Source organism: Pleurodeles waltl, chromosome 3_1 (assembly GCF_031143425.1).
Source record: "Pleurodeles waltl isolate 20211129_DDA chromosome 3_1, aPleWal1.hap1.20221129, whole genome shotgun sequence".
In the NCBI taxonomy this organism is placed as follows: domain Eukaryota; kingdom Metazoa; phylum Chordata; class Amphibia; order Caudata; family Salamandridae; genus Pleurodeles; species Pleurodeles waltl.
The window spans coordinates 150,408,967-150,429,603 of NC_090440.1; the positions used below are offsets into that span (position 1 = coordinate 150,408,967).

General features: G+C 43.8%; 1 protein-coding gene across 6 annotated transcripts in view; it reads left to right on the plus strand.

The window, feature by feature from the left end:
- The window catches only part of TLN2 (talin 2), a 1,094,076-nt gene that overhangs the window by 1,025,415 nt on the left and 48,024 nt on the right, over positions 1-20,637 (plus strand). For 3 of the 6 annotated variants that reach the window (XM_069221982.1, XM_069221980.1, XM_069221981.1), the window contains 3 exons: positions 6,499-6,604; positions 8,400-8,474; positions 14,784-14,908. In XM_069221982.1, the coding sequence (XP_069078083.1) occupies positions 6,499-6,604; positions 8,400-8,474; positions 14,784-14,908 (306 nt within the window). The remainder of the gene's footprint in view (positions 1-6,498; positions 6,605-8,399; positions 8,475-14,783; positions 14,909-20,637) is intronic. The other 3 variants (XM_069221985.1, XM_069221983.1, XM_069221984.1) reach the window with 1 other exon arrangement.

A 20,637-nucleotide genomic window follows, 5' to 3' on the forward strand; every position in this document is an offset into this window, starting at 1 on the left:
ATCCTACAATCGTATGACGGAGGATTACTTGGCACTTCTCCGCAAGGAGGTTACGGATCTCTTGGCCAAGGGAGCCACAGAGAGAAAGGGTCCCTGTGGTAGAAGTATGTTGTGGTTGTTATTCCTGCTACTTTCTGGTGCCCAAGAAAAACAAGGGCCTCCACCCCATCCTAGACATTCGATCCCTCAATCTCTTCCTCAAGAAAGAAGTTCAGAATGCTCACTCTGGCACAGGTTTTATCTGCCCTTGACCCAGGAGACTGGATGGTATTGTTCGACTTGCAGGACGCTTATTTTTATACCCCTGTTCTACATGCCCCAGACGTTACTTGAGGTTCACAGTGGGCCACGAGCACTTTCAATTCACTGTGATCCCTTTTGGCCTTACCAGCGCCCCTCAGGTGTTCACCAAGTTGATGGTGGTGGTCGCAGTTCATCTGCGCAGTTCAGGGGTTTCAGTCTTCCCTTACCTCAATGACGGGCTGAATGTGGGCTCGCCCCAGGCTGTCGTATCCCACTTTTAGACTGAGGTTCACTATGAACATGCCAAAGTCACACCGGACTCCCTCTATGATCCTCCCTTTCAATCAGAGCTGTTCTGGGCACATTGTTGTTTCAGACTTATCCTGCCTAGCACAGAGTCTAGGATATTTAGGCTATGACACTGATGTTTCAGCCTCTATCCTGGATTTTGGTGAGAATGACTCAGGTCCTGCTGGGCCTCATGGCCTCCTGCATGCTGCTAGTGACACATGCCAGATGGCATATGTGGGCTTTGCAGTGGGACCTGAAGTTCCAGTGGGTGCAGCATCAGGGAATCTCTGAGACGGTCCAGATCTCGGAGGGAACTACAAGAGGGCTGCAGTGGTGGCTAACAAACATCTATGGGGTCAGAGGCAGATCCCTCTTCCTTCCCTTCCAGATCGGACAGTATTGACAGATGCATCACTCCTGGAGTGGGGCAGCTATCTGGGAGAGGCAGAGATCAAAGGTATCTGGTCTCCGGCTGAGACCGGACTCCAAATCAACCTCTGAGCGATCAGACTAGCATTGAAACTATTTCTTCCCTCCCTCAAGGGGAAAGTGGTGCAGGTGTTCATGGACAACACCACTGCCGTGTGGTAATGCAACAAGCATGGCAGGGTCGGTTCGTGGGCCATTTGTCAAGAGGCTGCACCTCTGGATGTGGCTGGAACATCAGGACATTTCCCTGGTGGTTCAACATCTGGCGGGCTCTCTGAATGCCAGAGCGGACAATCTCAGCCGACAGTGCTTAGTCGATCACCGGAGGCCATCTAGAGGTGGTACAAGGTCTCTTTCAGAAGTTGGGAGAGAGCTAGTTAGATCTGTTTGCCTCTGCAGAGAATGAGCAATGTTAGCAGTATTGCGTGTAGGTGTTTCCAAGGTGGCACTTGCTCTGCAACGCTTTTCAACTTGAGTGGAGTTCAGGCCTACTGTATGCTTTTCTGCCCATACCACTTCTGCCCGAGTTTTTAAGAAAATCGAGAACGACCGGGCCCAAGTAATCCTTGTGGCTCCAGAGTGGGCACGAGAAGTCTGGTATCCCAAGCTTTTGAGCATGGCCATTGATTCTCCGTTCAGACTGTCCCTTCGGGAGAATCTTCTTGCCTGAAAATTGAGCGGCAGTTGACAGCTTTTGACCTTCCGCATGAAGTCTGTAATGTTATCTTGGCAGCCAGGCGTCCCTCCACCAAAACGGTATACACAGGTCATTGGAATAAATTTGTGGCATGGTGCACAGACAAGTCTGTTGACCTCCTCTCTGCCCCTTTCTCTGAGGTTCTCTTGTTTAAACTTTCGCTGGCCCAGCAGGGCTCTACTTTAGATACTCTCAAAGGTTATTTGTCTGCAGTCTCTGCTTTCTTTCGGTTGCCTGATCAGCTGTCTTTGGTTAAATTTTCTATTGTAAATAGGTTCCTTAAAGGCTATATTCATACGCTTCCTCCTTCTCCATTCATTATCCCCCAGTGGGATTTGAATCTGGTTCTGACATTCCTCATGTGCACTCCTTTCAAGCTTCTCCATAATTGTCCTCTTAGGCTGCTCAGTTTGAAAACAGCTTTCCTTTTGACCATTACATCTGCCCGCAGGGTGTGTGAGCTGCAGGCATTGTCATCTAAGCCACCCTACTTTTCCATCTATCCTGACAAAATGGTGCTTCACACACGGGCCTCCTTTCTTCCGAAAGCGGTTACGCCCTTCTATGTAGCCAATCCATCACCTTGCCTACTTTTTACGCACGCCCACATCCATCTAAGTAAGAGGAGAGACTCCATCGCCTAGACCCGAAAAGAGCATTGGCGTTCAAACTTGATCGTATCAAAAAATCGTGTGGATGATCAACTGTGTTGTTTATGTGGGTGTGAAGAAAGGTCGGGCGGTGCAGAAGAGAACCATCTCCAGATGGGTCGTACTCTGCATTAAAATGTGTTCCACATTGGCTAAGAAGCAGCCCTCGGAGTACTTGCTTGCTCATTTTACCAGAGTTAAAGCGGCAACCACTGCTTTAGCATGCAGAGTTCCGGTCCTGGACATTTGTCAGATGGCAACATGGACATCTCTGCACACGTTTACCAAACACTGCTGCCTGGACAGTCAGGTACGTATGGACGGACACTTTCCCCATTCTGTCCTACAGGACTTTCTGGTGTATCTATTCTGAGGTAAGAATTCTGCAGCTAGATGTCTCTATCAGATGGACAAGTTACTTACCTTCGGTAACGCCTTATCTGGTAGAGATAATATCTAGTTGCAGATTCCTTACTGACCCACCCACCCTCCCCACAGACTGATTTTTAGGGACAAGGGAGTCCTAGTTTTGACACACCAGTAGTCATTGTTCTTAATGGCTCTGCCAAAAGAAAGTGATGTCACTGCACCGGGGTGGTGCCTATATAGCACCCGCAACATCATGTCCACCACAATTGCGGCCACTCATGGAGCTGATCAACACCACCTAATGGCGCTCAGGGGTGCTGCTCATAAAAAATCTCCAGATCCGGACTGATGCCTGGGGGAATTCTAAGTTAAGGAATCTGCAACAAGATATTGTCTCTACTAGATAAGGTGTAACTTAAAGTAACTAACTTGTCCGTTAACATGTGCTTAACCCTCTTCCTTCGGTAGCTTGGCACAAAAGCAGTCAGGCTTATCTTAAAAGCAATGTGTAAAGTATTTACACAGCACACAAACAGTATTAAAGTGAAAATGCAACACAAGAAAAATCTCACACCAATTTAGAAAAATAGAATAAAATGTAATAAATTATTTGACACCCAAATCCAATCAGTAGAACCAAAGATTTGCAATTTTAAAGAGTTAGGTAGAAATAGTGCTTAAAACCACAAAGTGCCAACTGTGGTTATCTAGTTGTTCCGGGCTGGAACAAAGTTACAACTTAAGCCAACCGCAGTTGAGCATGGGTCGGATACAGGGGCCAAGTTAGACCCACTAAACAAAGTACCTTAAATCTGGTTGTGGAGCTTTGTGAGGTCCCACGTCACGGATGCATGATGCAGCGGTTCTTCATAGAACCTACAGGGCTGCGATGTGATGTCCTGCAATGAGAATGCGTCACCCAGCTGGGGTTCTGAGGAGCTGCTGGGTGCAATGCGAGGTCCTGTGTCAGGGTTGTGCTGTGCAGTGGCGGTTCCGAGGCGTTTTGGGGTACTGTGTTGATGCTTTGCGCTGCAGCAGTTCCAGTGTAAGATGATGCGTCACACTGCATGGTTCTGCTAGATTTTAGGCTACATTTGGGATGGCAGAGCACCTTCAGATTGACTTCCAAGGGTGCAGGACTGGCGTGGCACCACTTGGGGGGCAAGACTGAAAGCAGGGAAAGTCCAGGTGATGGGTTCAAGGTGGTTAAATCATTTTCTGTCCCTGAAGCTCTGATCAGGAGTGCATCCAACTAGCCCTTGGAGTCACTCTGGGTTCAAGGTGCAGGTTCAGTCCTTCTCTCTCAGACAGCAGTGTAGCTGTCTTTCTTGCAGTAGAGCAGCACAGCAGTTCTCCCGAGTCTTCCAAAGTTCCAGATATATACTGAAGAGTTGGGTATGAGGGTCCACTATTTATCCTTGGAGCTAGCTTTGAAGTAGAAGGTTCTAGAGGGCTCCACCCCCAGAGGTGTTTGACATTTCCCTACCCTGGCCTCAGCTTGTCTGTGGGCATAAATGTCTAGTGTGTAACCATTTGTGAGTGTGTTGAGGCAGAGTCTTTGTGATGTGCAAGTGTTATAGGTGACAGCTCCATCACCTAGTCAGAGATGGCCCATCCTGCTAACACCTATTCCCTCTTTGTCTCACTGTCTGGAAGTAATACACAAAGACCAACTGCCAGCTACACCTAGCCATGTGACCCAGGAAACAGGCCGCAGCCACCAAATGGTTGGAACAAGGAAATGCCAACTTTCCAAGAGTGGCATTTTCAGAATTGTGACAAAGTCCGGCTTTACCATTAAAAAGTGATAGCTTTCAATTGCAGGCAGTTAGGAGCAGCGAGTTTGGTGCCTAAAGAATTCTAATTGAAAACCTTAAACCTTAAAAATCTGTATTCTGATCAGACAATTGCAGACTATTAAAGTGATAAATACATGTTTAATTTTGTCAATTCCTACTTGCACAGAAAGTTTGATTTATACCTCACAATAAAAAATGAAAATGCATCTTTTATTTTTCACAATTACAAACACTTGCATCAAAAATGAGAAGTTTATTTTTGCTTCTTAAGCAATGTTAACAGTAAGCGCCGAAAAACAGGAAATAAAATAGTCAAATTCGAAAACTTTACAGAAGTAGAGGTGTACAAAATTCACATAATTTTCATTTGTGTAATTACACAAAATTGCAGAAAATTATGAGAAATCACTTGGAATTACTCAAAATGCAAAACTTCCATTTCGCTCCACATAATAGCTCAAGTGGTGTTCTCGTGGGTGTTAGAAGCAAGGGTGCATTTTGTGGAAAAAAAACACATGCTCAACCAGCAACAGCCACTTACAGTTTGGTGGTTCCCATGGTTGCTATGGGCCTGTGCTAAATGTAATTGGCACATAGTTATACAATGTGATATCCTGGCATAATTTCAAGAATTTTGCCTAACAAGCCTAATGTGAAATTATGTGAGCATAAGTCAGTGCAATGGCAATTTTGCACAGGCCTACTGAGGAGCCCTCTAAACAACCATAGTCTTGCTTATCCTTCAGTTCTGGTATCAGTAAATTTACTGACGTAGGATATCTCTCAGAGTTCTGTACGCTAGTAACAGGATGACATAAACCACTCTGCAGCCCATTCTCATTACTACTGTAGTATCCACAAATAGGTAGGCTTCTTCTCAACTTTATTAGCAGCAGCCCAATGCATGTTGGATCTTGCATCTTTTTCTTCATATTCAAAGCTATTCCTTTAATCATAGTAGTACAAGCGTAGTGCATCCTGCATATTTTCGAAGAATGAGTAGTGTTGGGTTCCACGTTATGTTTTGCTCTCCAACACTAGTTATTTTGAGAAGTATTACTCCTGACCTTCTTGAGAGATGTCTGGACAGCAGCTCATTTGTGTAAGAGAGCAAAGCACTCGGATCTTCAATTAATTTGCATAATGAAAGAGATCCCATTAGTGTGAACAAATTCCTTAATCATGTTCTTGTTTTTAATAAGCATGTAGGGAATTTGATGTTAATATTTTCATGTAGCATTATGTTGATGAAATTGAGTAAATAACCCATCCACTTGTATCTGCTCAGGAAATGCTGAGCTGTGTCTGTGCATTTGTAGCTGTATGGCTGCTATGACTAAGTGTGTGAATTGGCTATAAACTATAGACAATCTAAAAATAAAACAAATGACACTAATGGCCTGATTTAGATCTTGGCGGATGGAATACTTTGTCACAAACATTATTATCACCATAGGATATGATGGGATTGTAATACAGCAGACAGTATATCTGTCACATTTGTGATGTAGTATTCCCCTCCACCAAGATCTAAATGAGGCCCTGAGTCTCTAACACAAGCTCAGAGTGTCTAACTCTATCACTACGCTTAAGGGCTGAGAGTTATCCCGTATTTTTTGCAAGTAAAATATAATTTTTACCGATGATTTACATGCTTGTTTTGAAAAATCTTTTTAATTTTTTATTTTTTTTTGCATCCTAAAACATGAGATGTCTTCTAGTTTCTGAATGTGATAACATCACACTGACCTGCAAAACCTACTAAACCCAATTAATTATGCATCAAAAGAGCCAACTGATCAGGTTGTTAATTTGAATTGCAAGGATTTTTGTCCTGAAACTAGAACATGGTTTTTATTTTAATGCAGTAACAGGGCAAAAAGATAACCGTTGCAAAGTGGAAGCATCTGGGATAGTTAGACCTTTGGGATCACAGGCTGCAAGAACTGAAAACCGATGAAGCATTGATTTCTTAAGTCTTCATTAGCACTGAGCCCTGCATGTCTTGTCATATTTGCAGATTCTTCAGAAGCCGACCCCTGAGCAGAAACACCACTTGGCTGGATTCTCCAAACGAGTGGCTGCCGCTGTCACCGAGCTTATCCAGAGCACAGAATCCATGAAAGGTACCTTTGCATTCTGCCATCGATGTCTGTGACAGGTTTTTCTGGGTTTTTTTGACAATTAAAATGTGTTTTGTACAGTCAGATAGAAATGAATAGAGTTTCACAAGATGCACAAGTTCATGAAGGGGGCAGTTTCCAGTGAGTACTGTAATGTTACTTCTAGCAATTGCTGACCCTGATGTAGAAACTGGTCCTTCACGTTCTTGATGCTGAGACTATCTCGCGTGACACACTCTTTCTTTGCCGGGTAGTGGTAAGGGATATTTAATTAGTAAATAAACTGGTGCTCAGGAAGAATATGCTAATGCATAATATTAACAATATTTTTTTTCCTTCTGGCTGTTGGATTGCATTTCCCTTTGAGGTGGCTTGCAGTGGTACCTAAAACTGGATTTGTGGGAGTCATCCCAGTGTCACTGACAGCAGTTTTACACAGGAAACACAGACCAGAGTAATATAATACTCTCCCTCTCAGCAGGACAAACATTTGACTGGAAGATGGGGAGAAGATTTAGAGACAAAGTGTGGACCTGTGACTTTCGCACTTATGAACAAGTAAAAGTAGTAAAGCGTTCTCCACTCTCATGACATCACATCAGGAATAAGTTCTCACCAGTGACATCATAACACATTAGAATGACTGAGAAGCGGCACTGAATGTGAGCAAACTGCATTCCCTGTAGACACATAGCTACATTAACCTACAGTGGGATAATCCAGTCTTAATCTTTCAGATAGCTCTGCTTTAGTGTTTGGAAAACACTCAGCTTCTTTTTTAGGAAAGAAAGCTGCCCCTAATTCTTGAGATGAATCTCCACAAGTTTGGGATACGTCTTGCCCTACTCTTTGATCGTATGCGCGCTCTCTGTATAATTTTTTAGATGCTTTTGACAGCTATCAAGGTCATTGGTGCTGCTGAGGTTTTCAGGTGACATCAGTTTGGGGACCTTGCATACTTTTCTAATATGTGGTGTGTGGTTTTTACCAGTGCAGAAGTGCAACTTCACAAGGGCATGCGGAACATGATTTGGTCTTCTGAGTTGCAGAAAAAATGAACCACCTATAACCATCAAAAATAAAGCAAACAAAAAGCCATGTTTACAGCACTATTAAAGGCCCTTAGAGTGTTTCCGGTAATGGGCCAGGTATTGTCGTTTCAGGATCAAACCCACTCAGTTGGGACTTCAGTAGTCATTCCTCTAACTGCTCAAATAAAATACATCTATTTTTCTTAATATTTATGTAAATGTAATGTGTAATTTAAATGTAACGCGTAATTTAAATATAACGTGTAGGTCTATATTGTGGCTGCCTATTGCTCCGCTGTACTACTGTTCAGTGAAACTTGGTTGGCAGCAGGGCACACTTGTGATCTTCTCCGCAGTTCTTAAGTATGCTTAATTTTCTGCAGATTGTTTTTTACTGGTGTGACAGAAGTTCAGCGGCCCTTGTTCAGTTTGTGAACAAGACTCCAACTGTGGTAGTGGTGTCAGTAACATAAGCCAGTGGCTACCAAACGGTGCCCATTGGCTTCACTATGGATTCCAGATCACTACATGTGTACACTATCAGGCTCAGATAAAAAGCTGTTGAACCCTGACACATTTAATTGATCCTTCAGTCTATCCGTTGTCTGTAATCCTGTGCAGTGAGAGTTAACAGTAAATTGGTCTTGGATTACTGCAGGGGCGTATAGTGAACACAGTTCTTAACAGTTTTTCAATAAGTTGTTCATCGTTGTACTTCAAGATTAGACAAACAAGCTGCTGCCTTTTTTTGTATCGCATATTTACAGGCTCTCGGACACTTTGTAGATCCTGGTCTTCAGGACTCAGTAAATCTTCTTTTTGGGGTTACAAAATGTGTGGTGGTAAGTACTAGCAATCAGCCCACTGTCCATCCATTCCAACCATCAGGCAACCCATGTTATAGCAAGCTTAGCCCATTTTTCTTTTCGTTGTTTCCATAAACGTTCTGTTACTTGTATGCGTTTTGGCACATATTGCAAGCATCAGACTTGGTGAATCAGTTGAGATGTGTTGAACTGCACCATTGTAACATTTCATCGCCATTTTATAAAATGTGAATTCCTTGAGCAATATTTATGTCCACAGCAGTTCCACAATTGTCTGTCCCTTTGATTGTGTGATACTCCAATTGTCTGAACTAGCATAGAAAGACAGAGAAAGAGTTGATGAGACGTATATACATTTGTACAAAATGATACATGGATGTTCTTCATCCTTACCAGTGAAGCATAGGTACTGCTGATTAATTAATGAAAGGTTTAGGTGGACCTATCCTAATCAGGATCCCTTAGCTTGGGATTCAGAATTGTCATTGCTGTATCAAGCTGCAGAAGTGTTTTTTCCTTTATTGACATTGTCACATGGTATGATTGTAGGCGTGCAGGAGGGGTCACATGCACACGGTGATGCTGACTTCGTAGCTGCTGACTTTGAACCTACTGGGCAATTGTACTTGCCAGTTCTAGATAAAAAATGAAGAGATTGCCTATAATTACAAGATATCCCTTCACTTGTGTGTCATTTGTAACCACAAAAGTAATTGTGATAGACTAGGGTTGAATTATCTTGTACACCATTTGTAAATAATTCTAACAGATGCCTATGCCTGCAGATTATTCAACTGAAATGATTGAAAGATGTACACAGGGGGTTTCAGTGGATCCAGGGTGAATTCCATCACCATAACAATACTGCAGCCTCTCTCCAAATGGAGATCCTTTCTTGTATATGCGCAGTCTCTCAAGGCCCCATACCTCAGTTCCTATTTATACTTTTTAGTTCCTGAGAAAACATAAACTCAGAATCATTGACACATACTCAAATATGAGTGTCGCACTGAGGAAAAAAAGTGATGGGTGGATGACTTGCATTTTTCTCTGCCACTTGTAATTACTCTGGGCTACCATCGAGTTCCATTGTCGTTTTTGCCAGCATGCTACCTAACACAGGAACCAACCGTTCTCTTTCAGAAGTGACCTGCCCTGGCAATATGGCTTTGACTTTTGTTGGAACAGAATTTAGACTGTTTTGCCTATAGCTGATTTCTAGAGGCACAGGTGTTCTTCAATAGTAAATTTAACGTCAGCATACAGTAGGTAACTCCAACTGGATTGTATACGTCATTACCCATAACAGAGAGATAATGGTGCTTCAAGTCCAAGCATAGTACATAAAACATGTTAATACACTGAGCACATCTTCAAAGTTGAATGATGTTAGTTTGTTAATGCAGAGGAATTGAGACACCAGAGTAGTGGAGATCGTACATTGAGCAATTTGCGGTAGTCCCCTTTCTTTGTGGTTGTACGGATATATTCCGGGGTACCATTGATGGTTAGAGGCCCTAATAGGAGATTTCCGCAAATGACACAGACATGCATGCCACCGCTAGAAGGTGGAGTGATTACCTGCTCTTATCTCAGTGTACAGTGTAAACATCTGTTCATTTATATCTCCTCATACATAAACACTGGGGTTAGTAGTTTTGTTTTTATGACCTTACTTATAGTCGCTGAGATTTTGGTCCAGATTGTCTTAATTACTAGAAGAAAGGTCTGAATTCTGAAGTTGGGGGGGGCATGGATTCTGAGGGGTAGAAGAGGTTGGCTACCTGCCTAGAGATTGGATACTTGATCTAGGAGCTCCATCTTTGTCATACATTGGGTTATGCCTTCTTCAAGGCACTGAGCAGAAAATTCAAACCCAGGCTGACTGATCTATATTCTCTGGTGGAAGGCAAGCTCCATACCATTAGACCTCTTGATGGGATTAAACGTGTAGGTCCTCGTGACAATACCTCTGCAATGTGTGACCTGAAATAAAGGGGAGGATTGGGTTTATTGCAGATGTATAGGGAAGCTGTAGTAACATGGGTCAAGGTCCTCAAAGAATCCTAGTGGATGCTCCCAGAGGACAGGTGGTAATATTCCATGAGTGGAAGCTGCACCAGGAGGTTGCAGACACTGTCTTTCTGAAATATGGGATCCCTCAGGTAGATGTTTGTTGCTACTCATCAGATCAGGAAGTCCATGTGCTCTTCTTGAAGAAGATTCCTCTTGAGGGTTACTTTCAGTAGATCTTGATTATGGACTCAAATGTTCCTCTCTACTATGTAATATCTCAGTATTTATGATTTAATATAGTTCTGAGGGAGTTGAGAGTTCTTAGGTCCCCAATGATCCTTTGGTTTATGATGGAATAAGGAGGACATGGGTTTGAGATCTATGCAGACAATTGTCTCCTATGTTTGTACAAAAGAGGTGTCCTGTCTCATTTGGGGAGCTTAGAGAAACTCTTCCACTCGAACATGGCAAGCCTCAAGCTTCATGTATGTCTCCTGTAAGGCTAAGGTATAACTGTAGATTTATTAGCGAGTCTACCAGAGGTTTTGCTGTCAACCAAACTAGTTTCCTCTAACTGATAGAGATATTTCTCATCTTAATGTAAATAAAGGGATACTGACCCATTGCTGTGTTCCACTGCTACAGTCTGTAACTTGCTTTATCTCTGGCTTGGGGATACCTTAATACATATGCATTTAAGGGCTTTGTGGCTCCTCCCCGGATCAGATTCTACTTCTTTTGATACTTGCTGTTATGTAGTTTCTTAATGGTTTGATGAAGTGGTTGCCTCCAAAATCTTTTGTGGTTTCTCTATGAGACTTCGCTCGGGATCAGCAAAGACAAGTTTGCTAATGTTCAGTCCTTCTCTACGTCCACGTAAAAAATGTGCCAGTCTGTTTGAACAGCGAAGATCTGCGGATCCAGTTACTGGTAAAGGTAGTATTACCAAGTTTTAGTCACCCTGCCACTAAACCTATCTGGATCCAAGTAGAAGGCACGCACAAGCTTTCCTGCAGCAAGGAGAGGGTCAGGGATGAAGCAGAACTCAACAGACGTAGTAGATGCCAAGTCTTCCCGTTCGCACCAGGCGATGATGATGATAATGAATTTTGTCTTAACCTGTGACAGTGCTTAATTTGAGCCAGTGGTTTCTGGTGCTTGGGCCAGCCCATAATTGGCAACACCAACACATGACAGTCTGCCATGCTTGTCTAATTTAGAGATGAGCACAACAACTGTTGTTTATTAATTCAATATACATTAAAATGACTAATACCTACTGCCAAAGCCGTTGTTATAGTTTTGGGAGCCTGGAATGATCAGAATTGTCACAATTGTATGAGTGTAATGGTAAGTAGTTGTGTAGTTGCTCTAATCAGCAGAGCTGACAGCAGCAGTGGGTGGTGTAAGTGGAAATGGCCCCCAGTGAGGCCACAGCAGTGGATTCATTGAATCGACTTTGACAAGTTCTAAACAGCATTTGGGCTTATGAACTGGAGTGGCAGGAAGGCTTTCCTCTGTGAGGTTCAGACCCACGCCTTCTCTCACCATCATCAGCGCTCAGCCCTCAACAGGCAATGCCGCACCACTTCAGTCATTCTGATAGGAAGTAGTCAGGTGAGACTCTAACTTTGAATCACAGGCCTTCTCAACTGCACTGGTGTGCAGCTCAGTTCTTCCTTGTTGAGATACCCTGAAACGCCTTACTTGTCAAGAGGGCTAGTATTTATGTTAATAGAAAACCAATCAGCTCTCCTGCAATGTTTAAATTCAGCAAAGCGACTCGTAGAGTGTACGTACACTGCATGATTACAACATGCAGGGGCAGTGGAGCTGTACCCAATAGCAGGCCACATCTCTTGGAGAAGCGCATCATGGTAAGAAGATGAGGAGGGGCTTAGTGGCAGATACAGTGGCTACTAAAAAGCCTTAAGATTTGACACTTCCACCTCAGCACTTTCACAAAGCTTTTCCCTGTAGACCTGGTGCTTCTTTTCATTTGGGAGGCTGACTACGTTGACCTTGATGGTCCACACTTACTGTAAGATGCACTCACCAGAGAAGGGCCAACTCGGCTTCTTCTTCTGGTAGAACTTCAGGAAAGTGCAACCCATGCCATCACTCCCAAAGTTCCGCAGGGCAACTTGAAGGCCCCCGAAGGCTTTCCTCCCCGCTCTGTCCAGTTCATTGGAGGAGAAACGCACGTAGATGAATTTTATGAAGTCACGGTCTGTGTCCTTCTTGCCCACCGTGCCTATGGAGTACATTCCATCCTTATAGTTGGTGTTGCTAGTGTTGCGGTGCAAGATGATGGTGTGCAGAACCATTAGCATTGCCTCTTCAATTTGCTAGCCTTCCACTGACAGCACCTCTGATTTGCAGCTCATCTTGCGGGATGGCTGTTAAGGCTGCACAGCGAGATGATAATAAGCCTGCTCATTGTATAAGGAAAGAGGGAAAGAAATGCAAAATTACTGTCTCCCAGCTAAGCAGCGACCTAGGCAACCTCATAAAAAGGCCTCCAACATTTTGGGTTGTCTCACGCACCTAAGCAGCCAAAATGGATGCAGCTGTACACTCGGATAGGCTTGCAGACTGCCCTGTTGCGCAACCATGATATACACTATACACCTGCGTGTACCCCCCAACCGTGTGGTAAGTGCTGCTGGCATTCTGTGACTCTTCTCTGTTGGCAAAGTGTTGATAAACTAGGAAAGTCGGCAGCTTCACTTCTACTGCAGGTCTTATGTCCCTGGCAGCCTGGGCAACCTGCACCCATCTTGCCCGCTGTCTCCACAGTTCTCAAGCCCCCACAAGAGGCAGCGAAAAAAGAGCAGGAAGATAAGAAACAGACTCTGCAGTACAAACGAATGCAAAGGAAAACTATATCAACATGTCCCCTTCATTTGTTTTTCTTGTAAGTTTGACAATAGTTTAAGTACAAAATAATATTGAGCTGTGATCAACAGGAATATTTCCCACATTTTTCTTGGTACTTGAGGTTGCGAGCGGTGCTCAGATTATGTGCATCCACCTTGAGTTTCTGAGTGATATTGTGGACTACTCCAGCAGAGACTGTAAATGTCCCTCAGAACTCCTCAATACAAACATCCCTCTTGTTGATTGCTGTACACTTATGATTCTAAATATATTACTGTTTCTGTTGGAGCCATAGCATTCTTTTCCAGCCTATCTAGAAAAACATTAAATAGTAATTAATTAATTTTTACCTCTCTGTTAGCCAGGTGCAGGAATGCTCTTGATTAAACATTTTCTTTTCTTTTTCTTTATTTTAACAAACCGGTGCGTGTCCAACAGTGTCTCCCTCATTTCAGCTTGATGTCACTCTAGCAGCCTTCCCCCCATGTTGATACAGAAAAAAAGCACTTTCCCCGCCAAACCTGCAAAGCCAGTACTCTCTTCACAGTTTTCGGGGGATCACCCCATCCAAATAAAAATTGTCTTGTCTGCCACACCTCCCAATCATTTCCTGATTTTTCTCGGGTGCGCTGATACAATGGTTGACGTCATGGGAGGAGGGAAAAAAGTAGTAGTTTTGTTACCTTGAAAGAGTTTGTGTATAGTGGTATTACAAACTGTATAAATATTACAGTAGAGTACCCATAAAGCAGATCAATGACCTTGTGCTTCATCATACACATCCATCATGAACAGCTCCCTTGTGGTCCTCTGTGCCATGTGCAGCGCATCTTGTGGACCAGAGCATCCCCCCCCTCTTTATTCATGCTCTGCGCATCCCACGAATTAGTCACCCCAGAGCACTACTTCTGTCCTTTTACTGAGACGTGGAGATTAATTTACTGCAGAAAATGAGGGTTGTCAGAACACCCGAGTGTGTGTAGTAGTAAGTGCTCGTAGTTGACTGTGCTAGTAGTTTTACTGTTATTGATATAGCATCAGGGTTTAAGTGCATGAATGTGAGCCCCGTAAAGCTGGAGCCGTACATGACAATCTGCTCCTCTCCCAGTGAGAGATACTGACCAGAGGGGAGGTAGAGGAAATCGTAGTGATTTCTAGGTTAAGGCAAAGACTTATGCTCATTGGCTTCTGTTTCAGGAGTGTTTATTCATGCCATCAGTTCACTCTTCGTTGACATCACAGCCTCCTGCGCGTGTGCCTCTGCCATCTCAATGTCTTTAGGTATTTGTGTTTACTGTCATGATCCCTGCATGCACTCCTAATGGAGGGACCAGGCTCTGAGCTTTAGATAACGGGTCCATGTTAGTCTTGTTTGCTCTCTGAACCCATCTTTACCTTCATTGCGCTCTACGTTTTCTCTGATTCCAGGTACGGAGTGGGTGGACCCGGAAGATCCAACTGTAATTGCTGAAACAGAACTGCTGGGGGCAGCAGCGTCCATCGAGGCAGCCGCTAAGAAGCTGGAGCAGTTGAAACCCAGAGCCAAGCCAAGAGTAAGTGAACATCAGGTGGCAATTGTCATAGCTTGTGTGTATTTTTGCGGACAGCTGGTATGTGGTGCTTGCTAGTGATCTTTGTAAATTGTCTTGGCTTATAAGGCTCTTTTTATCCTTGCTTTGACAGGTTACATCAACATTAAATGCAAAAGTAGATATGTTTGTATGACAGTACTTGATGTGATCTGATTTCATTTTTCAAATTATAGAGAAATGTTATTTGTGTTGAGGGGTTCTTTATTAAAAAGAGGTGAGCACCAAGTGCCAGAAATTTTGGTCACACGTTTTTAACAAGATGAAGAATAAACATATAAGCAATCATACAATTGAAGCATCACAGGGTTCTTTTTGAAAGAGTGAGAAAAACACATGTGGGAAGAGTGAGAGAACGTCCATACCCAGTTATGCTGAATAACTGCTGAGTTACTGAACACAGACCAAAACAAGTAACATCTTTATTTGTAAGGGTGTGATCTTAAGTGAACAGTTGGTGGAACCAAAGTTTCTATTCCATATGTTCTGGATCTTGAGGCATAACCTAATTGGTTCCCTAAAGGGTCTGGATTCTAATTCTGATAGCTCTGCCTGCCAACAGTGGTCCGAGTCTGGCAGATATATATCCTTTTTGGACACTGGTGATTTGTAAGCTTTTTAGAAAGATCCTGTGCTGCATGTTGTCCACCTCAAGAATAGGCCTCTCAAGATTCTTGGCCCAGCATGCTGCACATAAGGATGACCTGTTTAAGTGAATGGGAGTTTTATCAACTAAAATTGCCTGGTATATTAACGAAAAGGCAGAAGGGAGTAAGCTCTTCAGGAAGGTCCGGTTTCTGTAAACATGAGACCAACATCCCTTTACCTGGATGTAGTGAAACAGCTGAGTGTGTTTGCGTGTGCCGTTTTGTCTTGCAATGGGATGAATTTTATTTTAGTTATAAATGGTTCCAGGTTACTCAAGCCTTTCTTTTCCTACCTATGAAAGCATTTGCAGGTTAAAGATGGTGGGTTAATGAACGGAGGTGACATTGGTAAGTTCTATGCTGGGTACTTGGCTTTCAACATATTTCTGAAGGCAGCAGAAGTAGTTTCCTGATACGGAGATGAGTTTTGTGTTTTATTCTCACTATTTTCTTGTTTGGAAGAAGGATGTCAGACCGAGTCCATAATTGGACCTCATGATTCTAAAATCGTTCCTGAGATGAGAAGAATTCGAAAGGCTTTTATAGAGCAGGTCCTGCAAGCCTTTTATCAGCAGAATTGGATGGTTTCCATGGAACTGCAGGAATGCTTATTTTCACATGTATTTTCTTAATGCCAGTGCTGCAGTCCCACATTATGTTCCGGTGGTTGTTATAGGAACAGAGCACTACTAATTCACATTTCTTTCCTTTGGACTCAGTTAGGCAAAACTGGTCTTTACCAAAGTCCTGGCAGTAGTTGCCACTTATCTCTGTAGATTGAGAGTGCATGCCTCTTTATACTTGTACAGCTGGTTGATAAAAGATAGATCAGCTCAACTCACTGGCAGCTCTTCTCGTTCTGCGGCTCCTGTGCCTCATTGGCTCTCTGTATCCTGGTTTCTCAGGCCTCGCCGAGTACGAGCCTGGAAGTGTGGTGTCTGCATTGTCAGTAGTTGCAGCAGTTGAGGTGCCTGACAGATAGGGTGATTCTCTACTTTTGAGTGTTGGAATATCGTTGGTGATGATGGTGCTCAGAAACACTGACGTACAGTCAGCCCTTTTGTTCCCTGCTGGTACACCTAACAGAGACGATGGTCTCCTTTTGTGAAGAAGGACAATGTAATCAAGGGTTTAAGATCTCCTTCATGACAGCACATCTATATCAACTTTCTCTATCTGAGGGCCTTTGCTTGATGCTAAAGCCCTTCCACCCAGCCCCACAACACCACCACCATCTATCATTACGTACAAAGTGGGGTTGGGTGGTGTCCAGTATTTCCTGTGTGGAAGCTCTTGAACTGTGTGATCCCCGATTGTGAACCACTTGGCATTGTCCATGAATGTGGACCCTTGTAAGTGGGCTCTGCATGGTGGACCACACGTGGAAACTTCATTCTGAGGTTCATTAGATTATCTTTTTCTCTGTGGAATTTCTGCCATGTGGACCTATTTGACTCCTCGACCATTATGGGGGTGGCATTGGTTTGTGCTCTCCAAGAGTTCCTGTGAGATGTTTTTCTGATTTGGTGTAACCTCATCCTCCACTATTCTTTTCCTCTTTCCCTGTGATATCTTAAGTGCTTCAGAATGCGAAGTGAGACCAAGCACAAGTGTTCCAGGTCGGGTACCTCTCAGAAGCATGACACAGCTTCAAATAGAACACGGCAGACATACACATCTTGTTTTCAGATCATCTTACTCTTCCTGGTAATGTTGGTCTGCCTGTTGTAGCGCAGGCATTCTATCGACTGGACATGTCAGGTTCGGCAATACCTCGATAAGGAGGCACAGTTACGGTGATGAATGGGGATCTCGAGTGGAGCAAATCCAGTGCCTTATTTGATCTGGTGGAGACCACCAGCACAAATATTTGGGGACTGGTACCTCATTTTTCTTCATCAGACAGTGACTCCACCCTCAATTCCAATAAAATATCATACTGCACACCTTTTAGGGTGACAGTCATGTGTTTGAGTTTGCCTTTAAAAGGAATAACTGAACCTCACTGCAGTGGTCGAGATGTTAAATGTTTTGTAGCTGCCTAGCACTCCCCATGTCTTGTGAAAAACCTTCAGTCAGGCCGTATGCCTTTCTTTAAAGTAGGCAGTGGCTCATTCATCTGGGAAATTAACTTATGTGTCCTTGTGTACTCCTTCCCTTGCCTCAGTCGCTTTTTGGTCCTACTGATTTAGGTTAGTTGATCTTTGCTGGGTTTTCAAAAAATGTTCATGCTTTGGGCCAGCCTACCCTTATTTATGTTGGTCCCTTTCTTTGAGAAAGCTCTGCTTAATCTAGGCTCTGGAAGAGATGTTTGTCCTGGCTTTATTTAATGCTCATCGTCAGCAGGACCTTACGATAAACCTCAAACCCTGTACAGTGTGTTACCTGGAATATTGGTGATAATGTTTTGAACTTCTGTGATGTTGTGTCTGAGAGGCCATGGGTCATGCATCAGTGTGGTTGGGGGGGACGGTGGTAGCATTCGGTGAGGGAGTTTACCAACTGTGCTTTTAAAGTCATTTTCCACTGGAGTCGGGCCACCGTACTACTATGACTATGCAAACCGGGCCTTGTACAACCTTTCCGCCCATAAGTCTCAAGGTAATGAGGGCGAGCAGTCAAAGGCTTGTGAGAGAGCTTGTGCATGGGGGACAAAGACTAAGAACACAACAGTAAACCAACAGACCCATAAATAACTGTCCAGCCCAGTATTTGTCCTTGTATAAAAGAAAGTACTTTTAATATTGCAGTGTTCCAAAATAGGTCACACTTAGATAGGTATCAGGCTTAAGGTTAAAGAACCTCCTCCTCACACTATGGTGCCCTTTCCCTCAACCCCCTCCCCCCTCAACTAACTCCCCCACAATCCCCCAGGTCTACAGTGGTCCCCTCTCATAGGTTGAGTGTAGGCAAAATTATGCACAGGTGCAATTTTTACTAAATGGTTGCCCCTAGGGAGATAGTGCGTCAGTTTATGTAGTTATTTATTCCACAAGAGTGTTACTACTAAGGATAAGCCCTTAGCACCGTTTGTCTTTGCTCGTGTTTACAGTGTCTGTGCCTGGAAGTTGTGCCTCGCTGTGACCTGGTTGGCGAAGGACTAGTGGGTGCTAGCTGGTGTTGGCACCAGCGTACACATAGGCAGCACTGCACTTCTGTCTCTTTTAGACAGCTTCAAATTTCGGCTTAGAGTGTGGGACCGCTGAGGCCTGGTCTTCAGGCGATACAACCTCTTGGGCATGCGTCCTTAACAGGCACCACTTCTGGGCCCTGTGTCCAGGACTGGCTGGTGCAGCCTTTGCACCAAGGCAGTCTTCCTGCTTCAAGAGTTACTGGCCCCTTGAGGTTGTGCCGCGTCCTGGAAGCAGCAGGTCAGCCATCTGAATGTAAAAGTCCCAAGTAGCACGAAGCGACTCAGTTGCCCTTCTTCATGTAGTTCACCACTAGGACCGCATTTGGGAAGACTGAATGACCTCTACTCGGGGGCATAGCTGGGCTTCTCTATCAGGGCACTCCTGTTTTCTCCCTGAACAGGCATTCAGGCTTCCTCCGCCCAACAGAAATGTGTCAAGATAGATCGTGGTGGATGGTCTGAAGTCTTATTTTTGTCAAAGTCCTGTGCATTTGTTTCAACAGAAACATATTTGCTTCATACCTAGGTGTTACCACAAAGATTTGCATTGGAGCAGTACACTTGTCGATTCGGCTTTAAGCAAGTTGTTGCGGCATGAGTGCAGTTACAGGATCATGAGCTTCGTTGTCACCTTCTCCAATCCGATCAGATGATGCATCCCTCGTTCTTGTCGAAGTTGTCTAAGCTGTGGACATTGTGAACCTTTAAGTTCAACATGTATTAGAGACCCTTCAGAGCCTTGTTTGTGTTTGCTGAATCATGTGATGCCTGCTGCATAAGGGCCATCATTATATCCATGAGTTTGTAGAGGTTGTGGTTTGAAAGTTAGGAGAGGAGATTCTAATAAAGAGTATGTCGCTTGCTGAGAGGTCCCATAACATGAGCATTAGTACATGCCCCGGTGGGTTGTTTTTTGTGTGTTTTTTTTTATATGAAAGCCTGTCCCTATCAGGCTTATTAGATATAGACCGGCTTATTAGGGCTGCACATCCCTCTGCCATCCAAGATTTCATTTCCTCTGGGAAGCTGGTGAAGCATGCAGGATGAATGCTTGCTTCTGTCTGTCCCGCATCACTTTGGTGTCGGGTCGCTAGATGTCCTAGTGATGCGAGTGAAAGTCCCATAGTGAAGCACAGGTCATGTTAGCTGCACCAATGGGAAAGGAAGGAGAACCTGGGTGATGGGCTTATCCCTGCGTAGCATAAGGTGTACATGCATATGAATGTGGTGGGCATTCCTGCTGTCCTGGATATTCACCTCTCCCCTCTAACTGTGGTAAAAGAGCGCTCTATTTAGCACTCCCTCAGTTAAGGAAAGGATCTGACTTCCCTTCTTAATGAAAGGCTCCTCCTTGCCACAGTGCTGGAAGACAGAATTCCCTCCTAATAAAACCAGGGAGTCCAGAGCCATTTCACGTGTCCCCGCGTTCAGAACAGAGAATGTTACATGGTCCACTAAACAGAGTCTCATCCAACAAACTACAGAGCAGTGGCCGCAACTCAAGTGGATCTGACACTGCGCTGTTTCAGTTCTTCAAAGGCCATACCATTGTGCCTGCTGAAGTAACAGATGAAAAGTGATGGCGCCTCTTTTATGAACTCTTTCTTGTATTAACGGGGACTTGATGGGTAACTTTCTACTCAAGTTTAGTAGTGCTATCAGTCTAAAATGTTCAGAATGCAACTATTTTTAAAAAACAAAAAGTTTTTTTGGGAAGGAATGATACTTTGCTCTGCCCGCAGAATGTTTTTTTTGACAATATAGAATTAAAACTCAGCTTCACCAAGATCTCATAAGGATTTCAATTCACCAGTCAAATACGCTACTATCTGTATTAGTTTACAACATTAGAGAAAATAATTGGGTGAGAGGTAGTGCCCAATAAACCTGTGAGCAGAGCACAGCAACAACAG